The 18,493-nt window shown below is 46.8% G+C and overlaps 3 protein-coding genes across 4 annotated transcripts; all 3 read left to right on the top strand.

The window, feature by feature from the left end:
* The first annotated feature begins 17 nt into the window (after positions 1-17).
* LOC109746226 (metalloendoproteinase 2-MMP) lies at positions 18-1,735 on the top strand. The gene has a single exon (XM_020305351.4). It carries the CDS (start codon positions 427-429, stop codon positions 1,525-1,527), a length of 1,101 nt encoding a protein of 366 aa, XP_020160940.1. The 5' UTR covers positions 18-426; the 3' UTR covers positions 1,528-1,735.
* Positions 1,736-5,084: 3,349 nt separating this feature from the next.
* On the top strand, positions 5,085-6,517 carry LOC109746230 (uncharacterized). Its single transcript, XM_020305355.4, has one exon. It carries the CDS (start codon positions 5,330-5,332, stop codon positions 6,245-6,247), a length of 918 nt encoding a protein of 305 aa, XP_020160944.1. The 5' UTR covers positions 5,085-5,329; the 3' UTR covers positions 6,248-6,517.
* Positions 6,518-11,080: 4,563 nt separating this feature from the next.
* LOC109746228 (perakine reductase) lies at positions 11,081-15,211 on the top strand. 2 transcript variants are annotated; one of them, XM_020305353.4, is made up of 7 exons: positions 11,081-11,283; positions 11,389-11,556; positions 12,139-12,342; positions 12,419-12,591; positions 13,367-13,463; positions 13,546-13,699; positions 14,802-15,211. In XM_020305353.4, exons 1-7 carry the CDS (start codon positions 11,233-11,235, stop codon positions 14,978-14,980), a joined length of 1,026 nt encoding a protein of 341 aa, XP_020160942.1. In that variant the 5' UTR covers positions 11,081-11,232; the 3' UTR covers positions 14,981-15,211. The 2 variants fall into 2 exon arrangements, with proteins under 2 accessions (XP_020160942.1, XP_020160943.1); XM_020305354.4 differs by lacking the exon at positions 12,139-12,342 and having other exon boundaries at positions 11,109-11,283.
* The last annotated feature ends 3,282 nt before the right edge of the window (positions 15,212-18,493 follow it).

Raw genomic sequence — 18,493 nt, 5'->3', positions numbered from 1 at the left:
TTGCTACGTAGTTAAGCACGGTTGAGAGAAACTATATTTCTTATCTGACAAGCAAAATGGACATTATTATATCCTCGCTTTTCAATACGTACACATGGCCACATCATCACTTTCTGAAAACATCCTTCCACCAGCTTGGTAAGGCCAGCATTAGACTATTCCGACCGAGTAGAGGGAAACTTCTCCCCTCCAACCTCCCCACACAGGACCTATTATTACGTAGGTGTAGCATTGCTCCAGGAACAGGTCACCATGCGGCAGAGCAAGGAAGGATCCAAATCCAAGCGTGTTGGCCGGCTCCGGGCGGCTGCTTTCCCTTGCCCTGCCGGTTGACCGAGTAGTCCTCCATTGGACTCGTCAAGCTTTATAACCCCAGCGGTTTTGTTTCCTAGCCTCATTCATCCATCCATCTTGCCGAGCGCTACAATGGCGAGCATCAGAAGTGTCTCCCCTCTCCTCGCTCCGCTCGCCGCCGCGGCCACGGTGCTCGCCGTGTTGATGTCTGCGCCGGTGTCCGCCAGGAGCTTGCCGGAGGGCCTCCCGGACATCAAGCCGCTGCTGTCCAACCCGTGGTCGGCGTTCCAGAACCTGTCCGGCTGCCAGTTCGGGGACCAGCGGCAGGGGCTCGCGAGGCTCAAGGACTACCTCAGCCGCTTCGGCTACCTCCCCGCGCCGCCGGCCAAGTTCAACGACATGTTCGACGCCGACATGGAGTCCGCCATCCGGACCTACCAGCACAACTTCGGCCTCGAGGCCACGGGCCAGCTGGACGCGTCCACCGTCGCCAAGATGATGTCCCCGCGCTGCGGCGTCGCCGACATCATCAACGGCACCTCCGCCATGGGCAAGACGACGGTCCACGGCCGGAACCTCTACTCCTACTTCCCGGGGTCCCCCTCGTGGCCGCGCTCCAAGAAGAGCCTCCGGTACGCCATCACGGCGGCCACCGAGACGACCATCGACCGGGCCACGCTGAGCAAGGTGTTCGCCAGCGCCTTCGCACGCTGGTCGGCGGCCACCACGCTCAACTTCACCGAGACGGCGTCGGCGTCCGACGCCGACATCACCATCGGGTTCCACTCGGGCGACCACGGCGACGGCGAGGCCTTCGACGGGCCGCTGGGCACGTTGGCGCACGCCTTCTCGCCCACCGACGGCCGGTTCCACCTGGACGCGTCGGAGGCCTGGGTGGCCGGCGGCGACGTGTCGCGCGCCTCGCTGGACGCCGCCGTCGACCTGGAGTCGGTGGCCGTGCACGAGATCGGCCACCTGCTGGGGCTCGGCCACTCGTCGGTGGAGGGCGCCATCATGTACCCGACCATCACGTCGCGCACGCAGAAGGTGGAGCTGGCCAAAGACGACGTCGACGGCATCCAGAGCCTCTACGGCGGCAACCCCAACTTCAAGGGCGTCACGCCGCCGGCCACCAGCAGCGAGGAGACCCACAGCGCCGCCCCGCGCGCGCTCTCCGGCCCGTGGAGCGGCCTGGCCGGGGCGGCTGCGCTCGCACTAGCCTTGTCGTGCTAGTTCTTCTTGCGTCGATCGATTCACGACCATTTTTTTAACGGGCATATATTCACTTTGCTCTAGGATTTGTGTTGTACAAACATTAGTCACTGGGTGTGCAAGATAGTGTAGATACGTGAATTTTGCGTGTATAGATCGAATCATATAGTACGATAGTGGTGCGCCCATGTGGCCATGTGATATCATATGAGTTTTGCAGAATGTGCCATTGTGAGTTGTCGCTTTTCAGTAGTTATCTAACGGAGCAGGCGAGAACCACATGATTTGTCCCGGGGGTTCCATGTGGATGTGGCATTTGGACGGCATTTCTCGCGTCATACGCGTTGTTTGGTAGGTTCACGGCATCGATCGAGATGAGGCGAATAAGTCCACGTGAGACTACGTCCTGACCCGTTTAGAGTCTGACTATGTCGTGCCACTCATCAGAACCAAGAAACACGGGAAAAGAAACAAAAACACAGGAACAGAAAATGTGGTACAGTACAAAAATGTCGTTTGGATGTCACGCAAGGATGATACATGATTTGTAGACCCAAGAAAAGTGATGTCTCATTACCTCGTGTTTAGTCTGCTTCAAAATTTCTATGGAATAATAGCCCGTACCATACAAACCTTGAAGAAATCTGAGATGGCCATCTTTTTTAAAAATGGCACCAAGGAAAATTTCTCTATAGAGTAATCCCTCCGTTTGCCGGCGTCGATGCAGGTCCGCCTAGTTTCCGGTGGCTCTAGGGCCATGGAGGCGCGGTGGATCCTGGCAAGAGCCGGCGGGAGGGCTCCGTTTCTAGTTTTTTTTTTCAATCTTGTTAGGGTTTGTGTCCTGTTCAGGAAGGCGAGACGACGGCGGCTCCCTGAAGATAGAATAAAGGTCTCCCGCCTAGCCCTCGTTCCGGCGGCGTCTAGTATCGTTGGTGGGCGTGTGGAGGTGTGTCTCTGGCAGATCTATCTTTGGTGGATTTGCTCGGATCTCATCGTTGTTCGTCTACGTTCGTGTGTCTTCGGTTTGGATCCTTCCGATCTACATTATTTTTCATCAGCGACGGTTGCTGTTCTGGGGTGTTGGTCCTATGTGGCCTTAGCACAACGACTTCCCGACTGTTTACTACAACAAGTTGTGCCCGACTCCGGCGATGGAGGGGCGATGACGGCGGCGCGCCTTCGGCTCGCTTCAGTGCTTTTAGTCGTCGCTAGGTGGTCTACGGATCTGGATGTATTTTTTATTTCCGGTGTTCGTTGTACTACCATGATTGAATGTTTTCCCAAAAAAAAAAAGAGTAATTCCTTCGTTTGAAATTTCTGTGTCCTCACGACGTAAAAAACGGCGCATGCAAGTGGCGTGGCGCTATGCCTTGCTAGAAGCGTCACATAGGCGTGGGAGGTCCTGTTCGGCTTGTAGGCGCCCGAACCTGGAAATTGCGCCTACAGCGCGCCCTCTTGGGCTGTTTTAAGCTTGGCCCAGGAACAGATTCGTTCGCTAAAAAACCACCCGAAAAAATGGCGGTATGGGGAATCGATCTCGCTCCACACATCCGCGTGGCTTAGCTTAACCACTAGACGTTCAGAACACTATTGAACAAAAGCAACGCAAATTGTATTAGAACTAATATAGCCGCGCTATTTATTACTCAGCCATTTTACTATACCACTGAGATTTATGAGTTCACGAATTTTTGAAAAAGAGTTTGTTAAATTTCGGAAAAGTTCATCAATTTTTCAAAAAATATGATCGAATTTTAAAAAAGTTCATTGATTTGGAAAAAAAGTTCATCGGATTTCAAAAAAAGTTTACCGATTAAAAAGTTCATCGAATTTGAAAAACAAATCACTGATTTTGAAAAAAAGTTCATCCGTTTGAAAAAAGTTCATCCGATTTGAAAATTTTCATCTATTTTGAAAAAAGTTCACCGTATTTGAAAAAAGGTTCACCTAATTTACAAAAGTTCATCGATTTTGAAGAAAATTTCATGAACTTAAGAAAAATAGAAAAAGAAAAAGTAAAAGAAGTAGAAAAAAAAGAAAGGAACAAAACGGACTCACGAACAAACAAAAGAGAAAAACAAAGAAACAGTGCACAAGCAGGTTAGTGCCCTGGTGGTTGTTGCGCATGCTTTTGAACGATAGGGTCGCGAGTTTGATCTCGTGCCCAGCACCTATTTTTGAAATTTAACGAAACAGGCGAGACTTGTTGGGAACGAAAGTAATGGGCCGAACACAATGAATGCGATGTAGGGGCCCGTTTGCAAAAGCAGTAATAACGGGCACCTACAGTGCAAAATAGGAATCGCCCATAGGCGTCCCCGTCAGAACCGGGCGGTGATATGTCTAGCCTAAAGACGATGGGAAGTCTAGGAAGGCGCGCTCCATATTGGGCCAGCCCATCGCGTCGCTGACCAGAAGCCACATGCCATATTCTCATTTTCTTTATGTTTTTATTCACTTTTTTCTTTTCTTTTATTTATATTTCCAGATATTATATATTACAAAGAAATACTTTACATAAAACATTTCAACAAATGTTAATCAAGTATTTAAAAATGTTAAATGTGTATAGAAATAAAAAAATTATCTTGTATACAAAAAATATACAACATGAAATGTGTATAGAATAAATGTTAACCATGTACTTAAAAAATGTTAATCCAACCATTTTAAAAAATGTTGAACAAGTGTTCGAAAAAGTTAAACTTGTATTTTAAAAATATTGGCCATGTATTAAAAAAATTTTAAATTTGTATATATTTTTTTTACATGTGAATAGAAAAAAAAGTGTACCATATATTAAGAAACTTGTCTTTGAAAAATGTTAAATGTGTACAGAAAAAATGTTGACCATGTATTCAAAGATTGTTAACTTGTCTTCAAAAAAAATGTTAAATGTGTATATAAAAAATGCCAACCATGTATTTAACGAATGCTAAACTTGTCTACAAATGTTAAATGTGTATAAAAAATATTGATGATGTATTCAAAGAATGTTAAAGTTGTATTTGAAAAATATTAAATGTGTATAGAAGAATTGTTGACCATGTATTAAAAAAAATGTTAAATGTGAATGGAAAAAATATTGACCATGTGTATTCAAGAAAATGTTAAACTTAAAAAAATGTTAAACTTACGTGTTTATCAGTTTATCAGCTCCTCTTCCCAAGCTCCCAATGGCATGTGGTAGAGCAGCCCTTATAAGTTTTTATCAGTTTATGCTCTTCCCATGCATAGAATTTGTACCCACACCATTGCACAAGTGCCGTCCACAAACCACGTCAGAAGTCATTGTCTTTTTTGCGGGTGAGAAGTCATTGTCATAAGGACTTTCGAGCAGTTACACCCACCCTCTATCACACAAAACAAAGGGAAATGCTTGCAAACAATAACTCGGCATCACATGATCAAAACTACACATACCACACAGAGCTGCTCTTATAATGCCAGAGACAAAGACGACGCTTGAACTTCAACCATGAGCACATGCCAAATGGAGTCGATGCGAGATGGCCACCGAACACACCCTCAATCATGACTTTTTTTTTTCTAGTACACCCTCAATCATGACCTGTCTACGTAAATTCGCTTCTCTCTCTCTCGAAAGGAGTACGATTTGTGTGAGGTGACGACAGTGACACATCCCCGCACAGCTCGTCAACCGTGCCGGCCTCCTGTCGCCACCCGCCACCCGCCAAGCCCAGCCCAACCCAACCAACCGCCAGACTCCCGCGCCGATCCGATCACCCCGCACCAGAGCCACCAACTAGTCGCCGCCAGCCCCTCCCGCCCCAGCTCAGATCCACCGCCGGCCGAGGCACGCATGCCGGGGCTCCTCGCCTACTCGGGCGCCGGGCTGGGCCTCCTGGCGCTGGCGGCGCTCGAGGCCCTCCAGCCGCGCCTCCCGCGGCTCCCGCTCCTCCCGCGCCGCCTCTCCGCGCCGCCGCACCACCGGGGCCTCCTCGCCGCGCTGCTCTCCGCGCTCTGCCTCCTCTCCGCGCTGCTCTCCGCGCACCACCTCGCGCTGCCCACGCTCGCCGCCTCCGCGCTCTTCCTGCTCCACTCCCTCGCCCCGTTCGCGTTCGCGCCGCTCGCCGCCCCGCCCCCGCCGCCGCTGCTCGACCTCCTCCTCGCCGCGGCCTTCGGGCAGGAGCTCCTGCTCTTCGCGCACCGCCGCCCCTCCACCGCCGCCGGCATCGAGAACCGCTACTTCGACCTCTTCCTCGTCCCCGTCGCCGTCTGCCTCGGCGCCACCCTGCTCGCCGCGCACCGCCCGGGGGCCGCGCCGCCCCGCCTCGCCCGCGCCGCGGGCCTCGCCCTGCAGGGCACCTGGATGCTGCAGATGGGCTTCTCCTTCTTCACCGACGCCATCGCCGCCGGCTGCGCGCTCCACGCGCAGAGCCGAGCGGACTACACCATCAAGTGCCGCACCCACGAGGACTACCACCGCGCGCGCTCCGTCGCCACGCTGCAGTTCAACGGCCACCTCGCGCTGCTCGTGCTCGCCGGGGCGGCCACGTACGCTACTGTCATCGCCAGAGGGAACGGCAGCCCACCGAGCGGCTACAGGATGCTGGACAAGGAGGTCCAGATGGAGGGCATGCCATTAACATCTCAGTTCACCCTGGATTCGGATGAGGAGAAGGAAGATGAAGGGATCACAACCGCAGAGCCACAGGTGGCGAATGGGGTGAACTCACATCAGCAGATCTCCGTGCAGACACCTGATGATCCCAAGTGACGGGGATGGAGTTGGGTGCTTTTGATGTAGAATAGCTCATTCGAGGTGAATATCACAGTGAAACTGAAGAGTGATCCGGCATCATGTTTGTGTGTTTCCACTGCATTTCAGTATGGTACCCTCTTTTCGATACTTGATTGAGATCACCTTAGGTGTGTGTAGGAGCGTGCACAATTTGATTTGCATACATCAAAGTTAGCCTTTGTACAATATTGTAATATCGTCGATTCAGATAGTTTTCTGAGGAATAAAAAGTTAGTTCATGTTTAAGTTTGTCAACAACGCTCGAACTCTTGTTACTGTACTGTATCTGTATGACCAGTTGATGTCTGCTTCGAACAATTTTTAACTTTTACTCATCTTCTATTTTCCTCGTGCATGTCAGGTCATAGTTACATGAATTTTGGTTTCAGAAGAGTGATTGAGCTGAATAATGCATTGCTGTGTGCATCTTGTTATCTTAAGTAGGTCCTCTGTGTTTGGTCCTGATGAGCTGTGCCTTTTGAGATCAGTTGGGAAGTAAAACCATCGGGCGTCAGACTGCAAGGTGGAGGGATGTACAAATTGTTACGTATTTAAAAGTTTAACTGCTATATCTGTCTGTCTATTTGGTTAATTGTTCTTTTCTTTTGTTGGTTGACTCAATGCAGGAGGAATGCTGGTAATTGTGTTAGATGGTTGATGGATGCACTATCCCCCAGTTATTCAGTCATGCTGAGTGAAGATTTGTTGCAGAACTGCCTGCAAGGGTCATAGTTGAGGTGATTACCTTTGCCCTACAGTTGCAAATGATGATAATATTTTTGTCATAGTACATGAGGTTGTCTTTATCATCAATCTAGCATCCATTTCTGGTCGTCTCATCAATTTTTTCCCAAAACTAGTGGGCCGAAAACTGGTTTTCTTCTGCGGTTTGGAGTTTTTTTAGTATGCACACTTACCTTCTGGCTCCTCATGCTCTTTTCCCATGTACGTGATTCCTCCTTTATGAGTTGTTTTGAGAAATCGCTCAAATATAACTATCTTGAGATAGTTTGCTGAAACTTTTGTCGATGTGCTTCGTCGCTTGAATCTAGATTTTCAATCCTTGCTATCCATTATTACAAACTGGACCAAAACTGAAGTGATTATGCATTTTTGTTATTATCAACAAGGTTGTTTAGATGAACTCCAATCGGTGCTGTATGGCATGATCCTCTGGGCATAACCGTTCTTTGCATTCAGCATATGCCTTACAGAAGTAGGTTGGGGACATGATCATATGCAAGTACAACATTTTCTACTTCTGTTCGAAGGAACAAACTGTACCCCCCCACACACACGCACACACAGGACGTGCTTTGGGGCTATTCCTAGAAGACTTCAGATTAACAAATAGACCACCTCAACCACTGTATTAGCTCAGATCCTTTTTCCTTGGTATCAATCAATGTTTTTACCTTAAAGGTCCAGTGGGTTACTGCCGTGGCATTATTTTTGGGTGTTGAGGAAGGCTAACCAAGTTAACATCTCTTGTAGCACATTGGCAGTAGATCTATCCTCAACAGTTGCTTGGTCACATTTTTTGTTGTGAATTAACCAAGTGAACAGTAGTTGTTCAACGATTTAATCTGGCAGAGTTACCTTGTATTTCTAAAATGACAAATATGTTACACATTGCCTCCCAGTATGACTGCAATTTCATTTTCTCACATTTAACTCTTACCTGAAGAAAAAAGAAACTGACCATAAGAGTACTCCATGGATAAGGTAAATATGAAACATCTGGCCATTTTATTCTTTCTCTTGCCTTCAATTAGCTAGGACCTGTTTGTAAGATATACTTTTTTTTTCTCACTTCCCATAAAAGGTTAACTGTTACATGTGATATTCCTGTGCAGTTCCTCTAAACAAATCCGCAATTGTCACAGTAATACAATGCCTTGCTATAATGGTAGTGCATGCATCTTCTTTTTCTTTCTTGGCTCCTTCCTGGCCCACTTTCCAGCATGTATGTTCCTCCACCGAAGCTGAGAAACAAGGTCTGATGCTTCATCATCGACGCCAAGATAGTTTATTCTCCAAAGTTCAGGGACATCATGATACCAATATTGCTGCCTTTGACAAATAGCAATATAGGCCACCCGAGTGATACCATGAGTCATGTGGCTTATCTGCTGTTCATTTCCCTAAATTACAGGGACATTATTGTACCATCACTGTCCTGTGAGAAATAGGATTTCAAGTTGTACAATGTGTCATGTGGCTTAGCTGCTGTGATCTTTTGCAAGTTGCTTTGCAATGGCTGTCTGACTCCTACTACAGTCTGATCGTTTATTGTTAAGTGAAAATGGAGATAAACCTGCAGAAATGAGGAAAACCCTTCCTTTTTGCAGTGTGGTGGCACCTTTAGATGTGGAGCTTTCATGGGTACAATCTACTTGTCAAACCCCAAGCTGTATTTTGAAAAATCAACAGGCTAGAAAGCTAGTGTCCCAGAATTGAGAGACAACTCTTATCAAAGATTAGTACCCGTTCCACTTTTCTTGAGTAGCTTGTTCTCACGTGACTAGTTTTTCTGTTCAACTGTTCTTTTGTTTCACTTTACCTGCTTTTTACTTGTAATATCCATTTTTGCATTTTTCTACCTTCTGTTTATTTTTCTCAGGAATCACATGGAGCTGAGCTCGCTCAACAAGCACCATCAACAATAGAAGATCTAGTCCAGATGCCTGACTAGGGATTTGTTTGGTGTTTATAATTCCATACATGCAATTAAGTTTTTCCTCCGACTCTCATATTCAACAATTAATGCAATTCTAGCATAGAACATAAACTTAATCATAAACATGGAAATAGAATAATAACAACTTTATTATTACCTACAGGTTGTTTTTCCAGCACGATTCTCGACTTCATCCATTGGGACAGAGTCCACAAAGCTTCGGTGTAGATTCCTGCCATCTCTTGGGACGACGTGGTTAGGGTTTCTGTCCCCACATTCGTGATGGCGACTAATGATGTTAGACACTTCAGATTGATTTAAGGTTTAAACCGTGACGACAGGGCTCCAAGGTGCTGCTTCTTAGGGGCACCTGCATGAAGACTTCTCGGCTATCAATGGCAAGGCTAGGCCGGCTCCAGGAAGCAATCAACGACAACGGCGCATCAGCAGCTCCTTCTGGCGGCGGTAGTGGTCGTTCTGTGGTTCATGGACATCGATGTAAATATTTTTATGCCGAGGATATTTTATACTCCGTCCGTAAAATAATATAAGAGTGTTTAGATCGAGTATTTGACAAAAAACTACCACATTAGGGGTTCCCGTCCCACTGAACTACCACATTCAAAAAAGTGACTGATAACTACCAAAATTTTCTATTTTTGTGACAAAAAACTACCACTTTTGAATAATGACCAGTTTAGACGATTTAAATGTGTTTATGACAGGCGGGACCCACCCGTCAAGGCTGACATGGCGGCGAAGTCAACTACGTTTGTTTTGACCGTCAGGTTAACCGTTATGACAGGTAGGGCCCACATCAACCTTCTTCTTCCTCCTCTCTCTCTCTTTGGCATTTCAACAAGCATCTTATGTGCATGGGAGGAGAGCAGGTGAGCTCCAGCCCGACCACGTACGCGAGCAAGCTCATCCAGCTGCTCTTGTGTCGATTTGGAGGAGCAGGTGAGGAAGCCAGGTACATCCCGCGTCGGTGGAGCTGAGCACGAGCGCCAGGTCCACGTCACCGGCCAACTTGGTGGTGGGGGTAGTGCTCTGGAGCAGTGTCGTCGAGGTGTACGCGGGCGTGGCTGCACCCAGCGGCGCTACTCGTCCTCCACCTAACGTACTCGCTAGCAAGCTCGCGACGCAGGCCGCCTGCGCCACGCTCCGCGGCGACCGGCCGCGCTCACTCTCGGAGCTCGTCCGCGGCACGCCCCGGCCCCGTGCCATCTTCGCCGGCGCCACGCTGGTCGCCGCCGCGGAGCCCGCGTCCACGGCCGTCCCGGCATATTATCTCAACTCTTGGTACAAGTACAGTTGGAGTCACTCTGACACCGGCGGCGTGGAGTCGTTCGTGCATGGCGTCGTGCCGTTCGTCTTCCTCGCCACGCTCCTCTTCCGCCTGGTCTTCCTGGTCATCATCGCCGCAGAGGAAGCCCACGGCGGCGGTGGCGGCGCGGCCGCTCATCTCCAGCGCGCGTGGCGGTCGTGACCGCAGCGGGGAGCTGGAAGGAGGCGGGCTCACCACGACTTAAGGCGGGTCGTGCTGGAGGTCGCTCTTCCCCTTGCCATCGCCTCCTTCCCTTAGATGCACAGAAGGTGCTTGTTGAAATGCCCAAGAGAGACACAGGAGGAGGAAGGTTGATGATGACATGTGGGCCCCACCTGTCATAACGGTCAACTTGACGGTCAAAACAAACGGAGTTGACTGAGCCGCCACGTCAGGCCCTGATGGGTGGGTCCCGTTTGTCATAATCGCGTTTAAATTGTCTAAACGGGCCATTTTTCAAAAGTGGTAGTTTTTAGTCACAAAATTAGAAAATTTTGGTAGTTATCAGTCACTTTTTTGAATGTGGTAGTTTAGTGGGACGGATACCCCTAATGTGGTAGTTTTTTGTCAAATACTCGTTTAGATCACTAGAGGGAGTACTGTACTTCTGGTGAACTTTTATGATAGATATGGGTACTTTTTTGCAAAAAAAAAAACTAAAATGTTATGGGGTGATTTGTCCCAAACCTTATAATTGAGGGGAATAAACGAACTCACTTTTTTTGGAGGCAAATAAACGAACTCACTTATCTCGGCTTTTTTTCCCTTTCCTTTTTGACGTGGAAGACGATGTCTTGGGCTTGGGCCCACAAGCAATAATAAATCCGGAAAGAAACACTTGGCCCAACCCCGGAACAAACAAAGCCGGCGAGGTCGTCTGTCCTTTCCCCTCAGTCTTCTTCCTCCTGAGCCTTGTTGCTACTAATCTTGCTTGCGCAGTTCGATCCATCATCCATGGAGCAGAGCCAGATGGCCAGAGTGAAGCTTGGCACGCAGGGCCTCGAGGTAACAAACCAACCGAAAATCCCACCTGGAATCTGTTCGCAAATCTGCAGGGAAAATACCTGCAGGATCGAATGATGAGTTGGGGATGTGCCATTTGCGAGGTAGGTGTCCAAGATCGGGTTCGGATGCATGGGCCTCACCGGCGTGTACAACGATCCGGTGCCGGAGGATGCTGGCGTCGCCGTCATACGGCGCGCCTTCGACGCCGGCGTCACCTTCTTCGACACCGCCGATGCGTATGGGCCACACACCAACGAGGTCCTGCTCGGAAAGGTCAAAATCCTCCTCTTGCTCTCACTCTCCAAGCTCGAATATGCTGTTTTTGTGCTTTGTTCGCTGAGGGGCGGTGAAAATGGCCGGTGCTCCGCGCCGGTCGACCCATCTGAGCGCCAGATCGGTCGCCGCGCGCACCGTTCATCGCGTCCTCTGGTGACCGTCTGATATCGGATTTTGTTTTTGTTCTTTTCACTCTAGCTTTTGTCCATTTTTCTTATGCCACTCTAAAATTTGACATTCATTTTTGCCAAATTTTTTTGCTTTTGCCGAAATGGCAATTGTGATGTATTGTCAAAAGTTTAGAGTAGCAAAAGTGAAATGTGAAGAGCTAGAGTGGCATAAGAAATGGGCAAAAGTTAGAGTGGCAAAAACAAGAGTTAGAGATCCTAGAACGTGTTTAGATCTCATTGTATTTTTGTTTTGTGTTTAGCATAGCATTGGAGGGATCTTGATCTTCAGTTGTCTGCACTAAGGTCGGCCACTAGACACATTGCATCAAGTCAGAATGCACCGACGAGTTAAATTGCTGCTTTCTTCTCTGTAACCTGATGAGTGATGTGGTGCAAATGTCTTGAGCAGGCACTAAGGCAAGTGCCTCGTGAAAGGGTTCAAGTGGCCACCAAGTGTGGCATCGCAGGATTCGACGCCGGTGGCCTGTGTGTGAAGGGCACTCCAGAATATGTGCGTGCGAGCTGCGAAGCAAGCCTTGTGCGCCTCGGTGTGGACTACATCGATCTATATTTCCAGCATCGCATTGACCAGTCAGTGCCTATAGAGGAAACCGTCTGTATCGGTCGATCGAGTAATCGTGCTCTAAATTTCGTTACTTGTGACTGACTTCTTCATTTGGCATGTGTAGATGGGGGAACTGAAGAAGTTGGTTGAAGAAGGGAAAGTCAAGTATGTTGGCTTGTCTGAGGCTAGTGCCGATACCATTAGACGGGCACATGCAGTTCATCCGATCACCGCAGTGCAGATGGAGTGGTCACTATGGACCAGGGATATAGAGGAAGATATTATCCCACTATGCAGGTTCATCCAGTCTAGTCCTATATAGAGTACTTTTTACAAACAGTCATTTTTTACTTTAATTCCAGAAAACCCAGCGTACATTTTCCTTTCATACATTTTTCAATCAGTACTATTAGTATCGTATTCAACAGTAAAGTCACTGACAACATCATTCCAAATCATTCAGAAAAAAATGAGGTGAATAATATTCTTTTATGGTTGGGCTATGCATCTACGCAATCGGGCAGCTGCGCTTAGCTGATTCCTGGTCGATTAGTACTTATATGAGTAAGCTAATCCTACCAACTTTATAAGTTTATAGTTGTCAAAAAACAAAGGAGTTCGCTGTTATGTCTTACATGGTTGATTACAGGAAAATCACTCCATCTGGCTCCATCATCAAACTCGGGTTTGCATATGTCATGACGTTGTCTCTGTCATATTATATTTTGCATGTTGGACCCGTAAGTATGAAGTGAAAATGATAATGCAGTTCAGAAATAATTTGTTGCTTTGTTTGGGATTTATAAAGAACTGTGTGATAGCCAGTGGTAAGGTTGCATTGCTGCATCCCTGCTGGTCAGGGTTTCATATCCTGCCAGGAGCAAAATCCTGTTATCTCACCCTTGTCGCCGCTCCCCTGTTGGACTATATTTTCTTTGGTTTGGAAGTTACTAGACATATTGACATATAGAATTCTTCTTACTCTTCATGTCCGGGGTAGCTAGCAGCTATTTTACACTTTGTTCATGGCGTCTTCAGACTTCCGTTTGTGATGTGAAGTATTTGCATTCAGGGAGCTTGGCATCGGAGTTGTTCCATACAGCCCACTTGGTCGCGGTTTCTTTGCTGGCAGGGCAGCCGTAGAGAGCTTACCATCAGGGAGTTTACTGGTAAGAAAAGTTAAACTAGTATAATCTTCTTCCAGAGAAAGGTGATGTTATTTGTGTGACTGCCTCATCTATCCCGTTGCAGTCCAAACATCCTCGGTATACTGGAGAAAACCTGGAGAAGAATAAAGTTCTGTATACACGACTCGAAATATTGTCCACCAAGTATGGCTGCACACCTGCTCAACTTGCTCTTGCCTGGGTTCTTCATCAAGGGGATGATGTCGTTCCAATCCCTGGTACCCTTTTTAACATCCGCGTGCTATGAATTAGTAGAGTTCTTCTCTCAAATACTCCCTATCATCAATCTTAATATGATCTTGTACCCATCCTATAAGAACAGGGTCTTGCGCCTAGTCTACATCTGAACCTTTCAAGCATGACAAATATTTCTAACAATGAGTCAACTGGAAGACTTCTCTGAAATTGAACAAAAGTGACAACATTTGTACCTAGAAGCTATTGGTGCAAAGCTGACGCGTTGTACTTTGCCAGGTTATTGCACTAGCTTCAGCGCTCTGAGCGTAAACCACGATGATACCTAACAGTTTTTGCATGTTTTCCAGGACAGTGCAAGATACTGCATTAGCTGAATATGCAGTAGTGCATAGTTTCATTTCTGTCTTGAATACTGATGAAATTTGTTCTTTTGTCATCTGAAACGATGCATTTCTTAAGCATAACCAGTCTAATGCTAGCATCAGCCCATATCACCACGCACTATAAGGGTGAGTCATCTTGAGGACTGTCTTGCACAGTTAACCAGTTGGGCCTTGCCTGTTGGTTGTCATAATGTCAGTTTCAGGCACATATGCCCTGCTCATCTGTGCAATTAGGTTATAGCATCTTGACCTCTGAATTTTCATGACCTCCTTACTTATATTTGTATGTTGGGTCAGTGGCGGATCTAGGATCTTAAAATTGGGGGTGCCACAGTTTTACAGATACGATGTATGAATAACATAACTTCAATATATATGTTAAAAAATTATGAAAATTACACTACAAATGTATAGGTCTAAATATCATCACAACTCAAACAAATAGACCCAAAATAAGCTTTAATTTGTAGATATCTCGTTTTAAATCTATGGTATAAATAGTTATGTATTATTGGAGGCGGTGCCATGGAACCCGTACTGGATATTAACTTTGTAGTTGTTATTGTGTTTCTTCACATAGCAAAATAATCTACGCGCTCCTTCCCTTCCCTTGTACTCAAACAGCAGCTTTCTCAACAAAATGGAGGTTACAGAAGTGCAATCATTTTTATTGCGACAAAACATAGCAGCTGTGTCCATTTAATTTATGTGTAAATGTCTAACTGTTCTTTGAATCTAGGAACAACAAAACTGAAGAACTTCGATGATAACATCGAGGCTGTAAAGGTAAAGCTGAGCAAGGAAGACCTGAAAGAAATCTCAGCCGCTGTCCCTGCCGGCGAGGTGGCTGGGTCCAGGATCATTGGAATCCTGGAGCCTTATTCTTGGAGGGTTGCAAACACTCCACCTCAAAAGTAGCCATTTTGCATCTTCACTCGGAAATCAAAGAACATCTCACCGCGTTATGCTGAATTTGCTTCCACCTTGCTGGATACGTACATTCAAGGGGGGAAATGTGAAAGAATCGAGCTCGTCCATACTGAAGAATAGGGAAACATTGTTCCTGAAACAACAGATGCCATTGATTTTCTGTTGGATGTATCAATTGCTACACATGATAAAGATAAAAGGTGTCGAATTCAAGTTAAACTCTTTTCTGCTGCACATTTTCTTTTGGTGTCATATGTGGAGTGAAATTAGGTTTGTTGGGTATCGATCATTCATTGAAAATTGCTACTGCTGTAATGTTTCCACGCATGACTGAATGAGATTACTGACAGAGTCCACATACAACTTCCTGTAGTTACACCAAAGTAACCCACCACGACGTCGAACAGGCAAGCTCCGACTTATGCATGCCGTTGCAGAAAATGCATTACTTACACGTAATGGCTGATGGTCTGTATGCAGTGCAGCCCCGCTTACAAAATTAGGAGGTGTCGGAGAAACCTTGTCGGTACATACATGCTTAAATAAAGAGACCTAGCTAGATATTCCCTCCGTCCCAAAATCCTTGTCTTAGATTTGTCTAAATACACAAGCGCACAGTGATTCAGGGTGTGAAAAGGCTGGGAACGTCGTGCCTTTGCCAGGGCCGACGGCTTCGTATTTATATAGCGTACAAGTAGTTAGGATTACAATCTTGAGAAGCAAGGGATAGACCAGAGATAGATCTCCAAGTTACAACAAGAATATAAACTATAACAAACTCCTGGTCTATCCTACGCCACAAGGTTCGGTCGCTACAGCCTTTGATTCATGCGGTGAGGGTTTCTCCTATCACGTACACATGTTGGTACACATGTTATTTAACACTCTCCCTTAATCTCAACTTCTCTTCAAGATTTTTTGTAGGTAACGCCTTGGTGAAGCCATCTGCAACCTGGTCCCTTGAGTGCACAAAACGAATTTTCAATTGTCTGTTAGCTACACGTTCTCTGACAAAATGGAAATCTATCTCAATGTGTTTTGTTCTTGCATTAAAGACAGGATTGATAGACAGATAGGTAGCACCAAGATTATCACACATAAGCATGGAGCCTGGACGTGTTTCACACCAAGCTCTTTCAGCATGGACTGGACCCAAATGATCTCTGCTGTAGCATTTGCCAATGCCTTGTACTCAGCCTCTGTACTTGACCTTGATACAGTTGCTTGTTTCTTTGCACACCATGATATGAGATTAGGTCCAAAGAACACTGCAAACCCATCAGTGGAGCATCTGTCATCTAGGCATCCTGCCCAGTCAGAGTCAGAGAAATCACTGACAAGAGTAGATGAGGACTTGCTGAGAGTAAGACCAAGACTCATAGTATGTTTCACATATCTTACAATACGTTTTGCAGCAGTCCAATGAACTGTGGTAGGTGCATGAAGGAACTGGCATACTTTTTTAACATCAAAGGAAATATCAGGCCTTGTCAGAGTGAGGTATTGAAGTGCTCCTACTAGAGTTCTATATCTGGTACTGTCCTCTTGATTCAGGAGATGTCCTTCTGTAAGAGATAGTTTTTTTTGTACTAGACAGAGGGGTTGGTACAGGCTTACATCCTTGCAAACCAACTCTTCTTACCAGGTCAGTGGCATATTTTCCTTGGGAAAGATGAAGACCATCTTCAAGTTTTCTTACTTCGATACCTAGGAAGAAGTGCAAGTCTCCCTAATCCTTGAGAGCAAATTCAGCACCTAGATCCTTCAACAGTCCTGCCACTGCCTCATCAGATGAACTTGTGACAATAATATCATCAACATAGATAAGCACAAATATAGATGTATTTGACTTATTATAGATAAACAGTGAGGTATCCGACTTTGATGAAACAAAGCCAAGTGCTTGCAACTTTTGATTGAGACGTGAGTACCATGCCCTGGGTGCCTGCTTCAGTCCATAAAGAGCTTTATCAAGTTTGCAAACATGAGAGGGTGAGTTTTTATCGACGAACCCGGGAGGTTGTTTCATGTATAATTCCTCTTCCAGAACACCATGAAGGGACGCGTTTTGTACATCTAGCTTTCTAAGGCTCCAACCCCTGGAAACAACAATAGATAACACAAGACGAATAGTGGCAACCTTGACAACAGGACTAAAGGTGTCTTCATAGTCTATGTCATATCGTTGTTTAAAACCTTTTGCCACAAGTCTGCCTTGTAAAGGTCTATGGTTCCATCAGATTTCTTTTTAATTCTGTAAACCCACTTGCAGTCAGTTAAGTTTTTACCTTGTGGTGGGGAAACCAGATGGCACGTTTTGTTTTTTCTGAAGTGCCAAGTGTTCTTCCTCCATAGCCTTTCTCCACGTGCATCACTTGGAGCTTCATCAAGGGTGCTTGGTTCACTTGTAGAACATGCAAGACCAAATTTGGTTTTATAATTTATAGGCTGAATTACTCCCTTTTGTAGACGTGTGCGTGGAAGGAGTGGAGTAGAAACGGGCACAGAAGATCCAACTGCATCTGCGCCAGCCGATCCCAAGGCGGATTCTCCTGACGTCGCAAAAGCTCCTGACGTCGCAAAAGCTCCTGGCTCGGCTGGATCTTCTGTGGCCTCTGTAGAGGACAAAGTAGCCGCGGGCAGCACAGAGGATCCCGCGCCAGTCCCTGTGGCCGCGACAGGATCAACCCTAGATCGCGCGCCTGGAGCCCTGGCCGAATCAGTGCGAGCCCTCGTGCTGGCCTGTTGGCGGCGTGCGTAGCAGCGAGGCCCACTCGCGGGCCAGCGGCTCTCGGCCCGCCGCGTGGGGGAGCCAGATTGGCGCGGGCCCGGTGGAGCTTCTAGGCCGGTGAGAGGCGACCGCGTGGCGGCGGCTGGGCTGACACCGCGGCTCCTGGTGGGCGTGGGCGCAGACAACACGTTTTTTGTGGTGCCGCCGCCCTATAGCCGCACGGATCCCGTGATGGATCGGTTGCCAAACTGTTGTTGCTCCGATCCCCTGGAGGGTATGTCTCCCAAGGTTTGACACATGAAATGTTGACTGTTTTGGGGCATTTCTGCACCATTTTCTTTGATTTCTTCACCAGCCGTAATATTTGTTGTATCTGCATCATCATAATACTCATGCACAAGGTTATGAGGATTAGTCAGCGTATGATCATCACAATTATCCTCCCCCCATGATCAATACCGAAGAGATGCGATGGCAAGAGGAGAATTTCTTTCCTAAGGAGAGCATCGGCATTAGGATGAAGATCAACAAATGGAAATTTGGTTTCATCAAAAATAACATCGCGAGAGATGTATACGCGACCGGTGGAGACATCGAGATACTTGACCTCATTATGTTGTGCACTATATCCAATAAATACACACTGTTTGGATCGGTACATAAGCTTGTGATTGTTGTATGGTCTAAGATTAGGCCAACAAGAGCAACCAAACACTCAGAGAGATTTGTAGTCTGGTTTTGTTATGAAGGAGTCTTTCGGTGAGTGTGTC

This window comes from Aegilops tauschii, chromosome 7, assembly GCF_002575655.3.
Source record: "Aegilops tauschii subsp. strangulata cultivar AL8/78 chromosome 7, Aet v6.0, whole genome shotgun sequence".
Lineage (NCBI taxonomy): Eukaryota > Viridiplantae > Streptophyta > Magnoliopsida > Poales > Poaceae > Aegilops > Aegilops tauschii.
The sequence above is the reverse complement of the archived record's forward strand: the minus strand, read 5'-3'. Positions and strand labels throughout refer to the sequence as shown.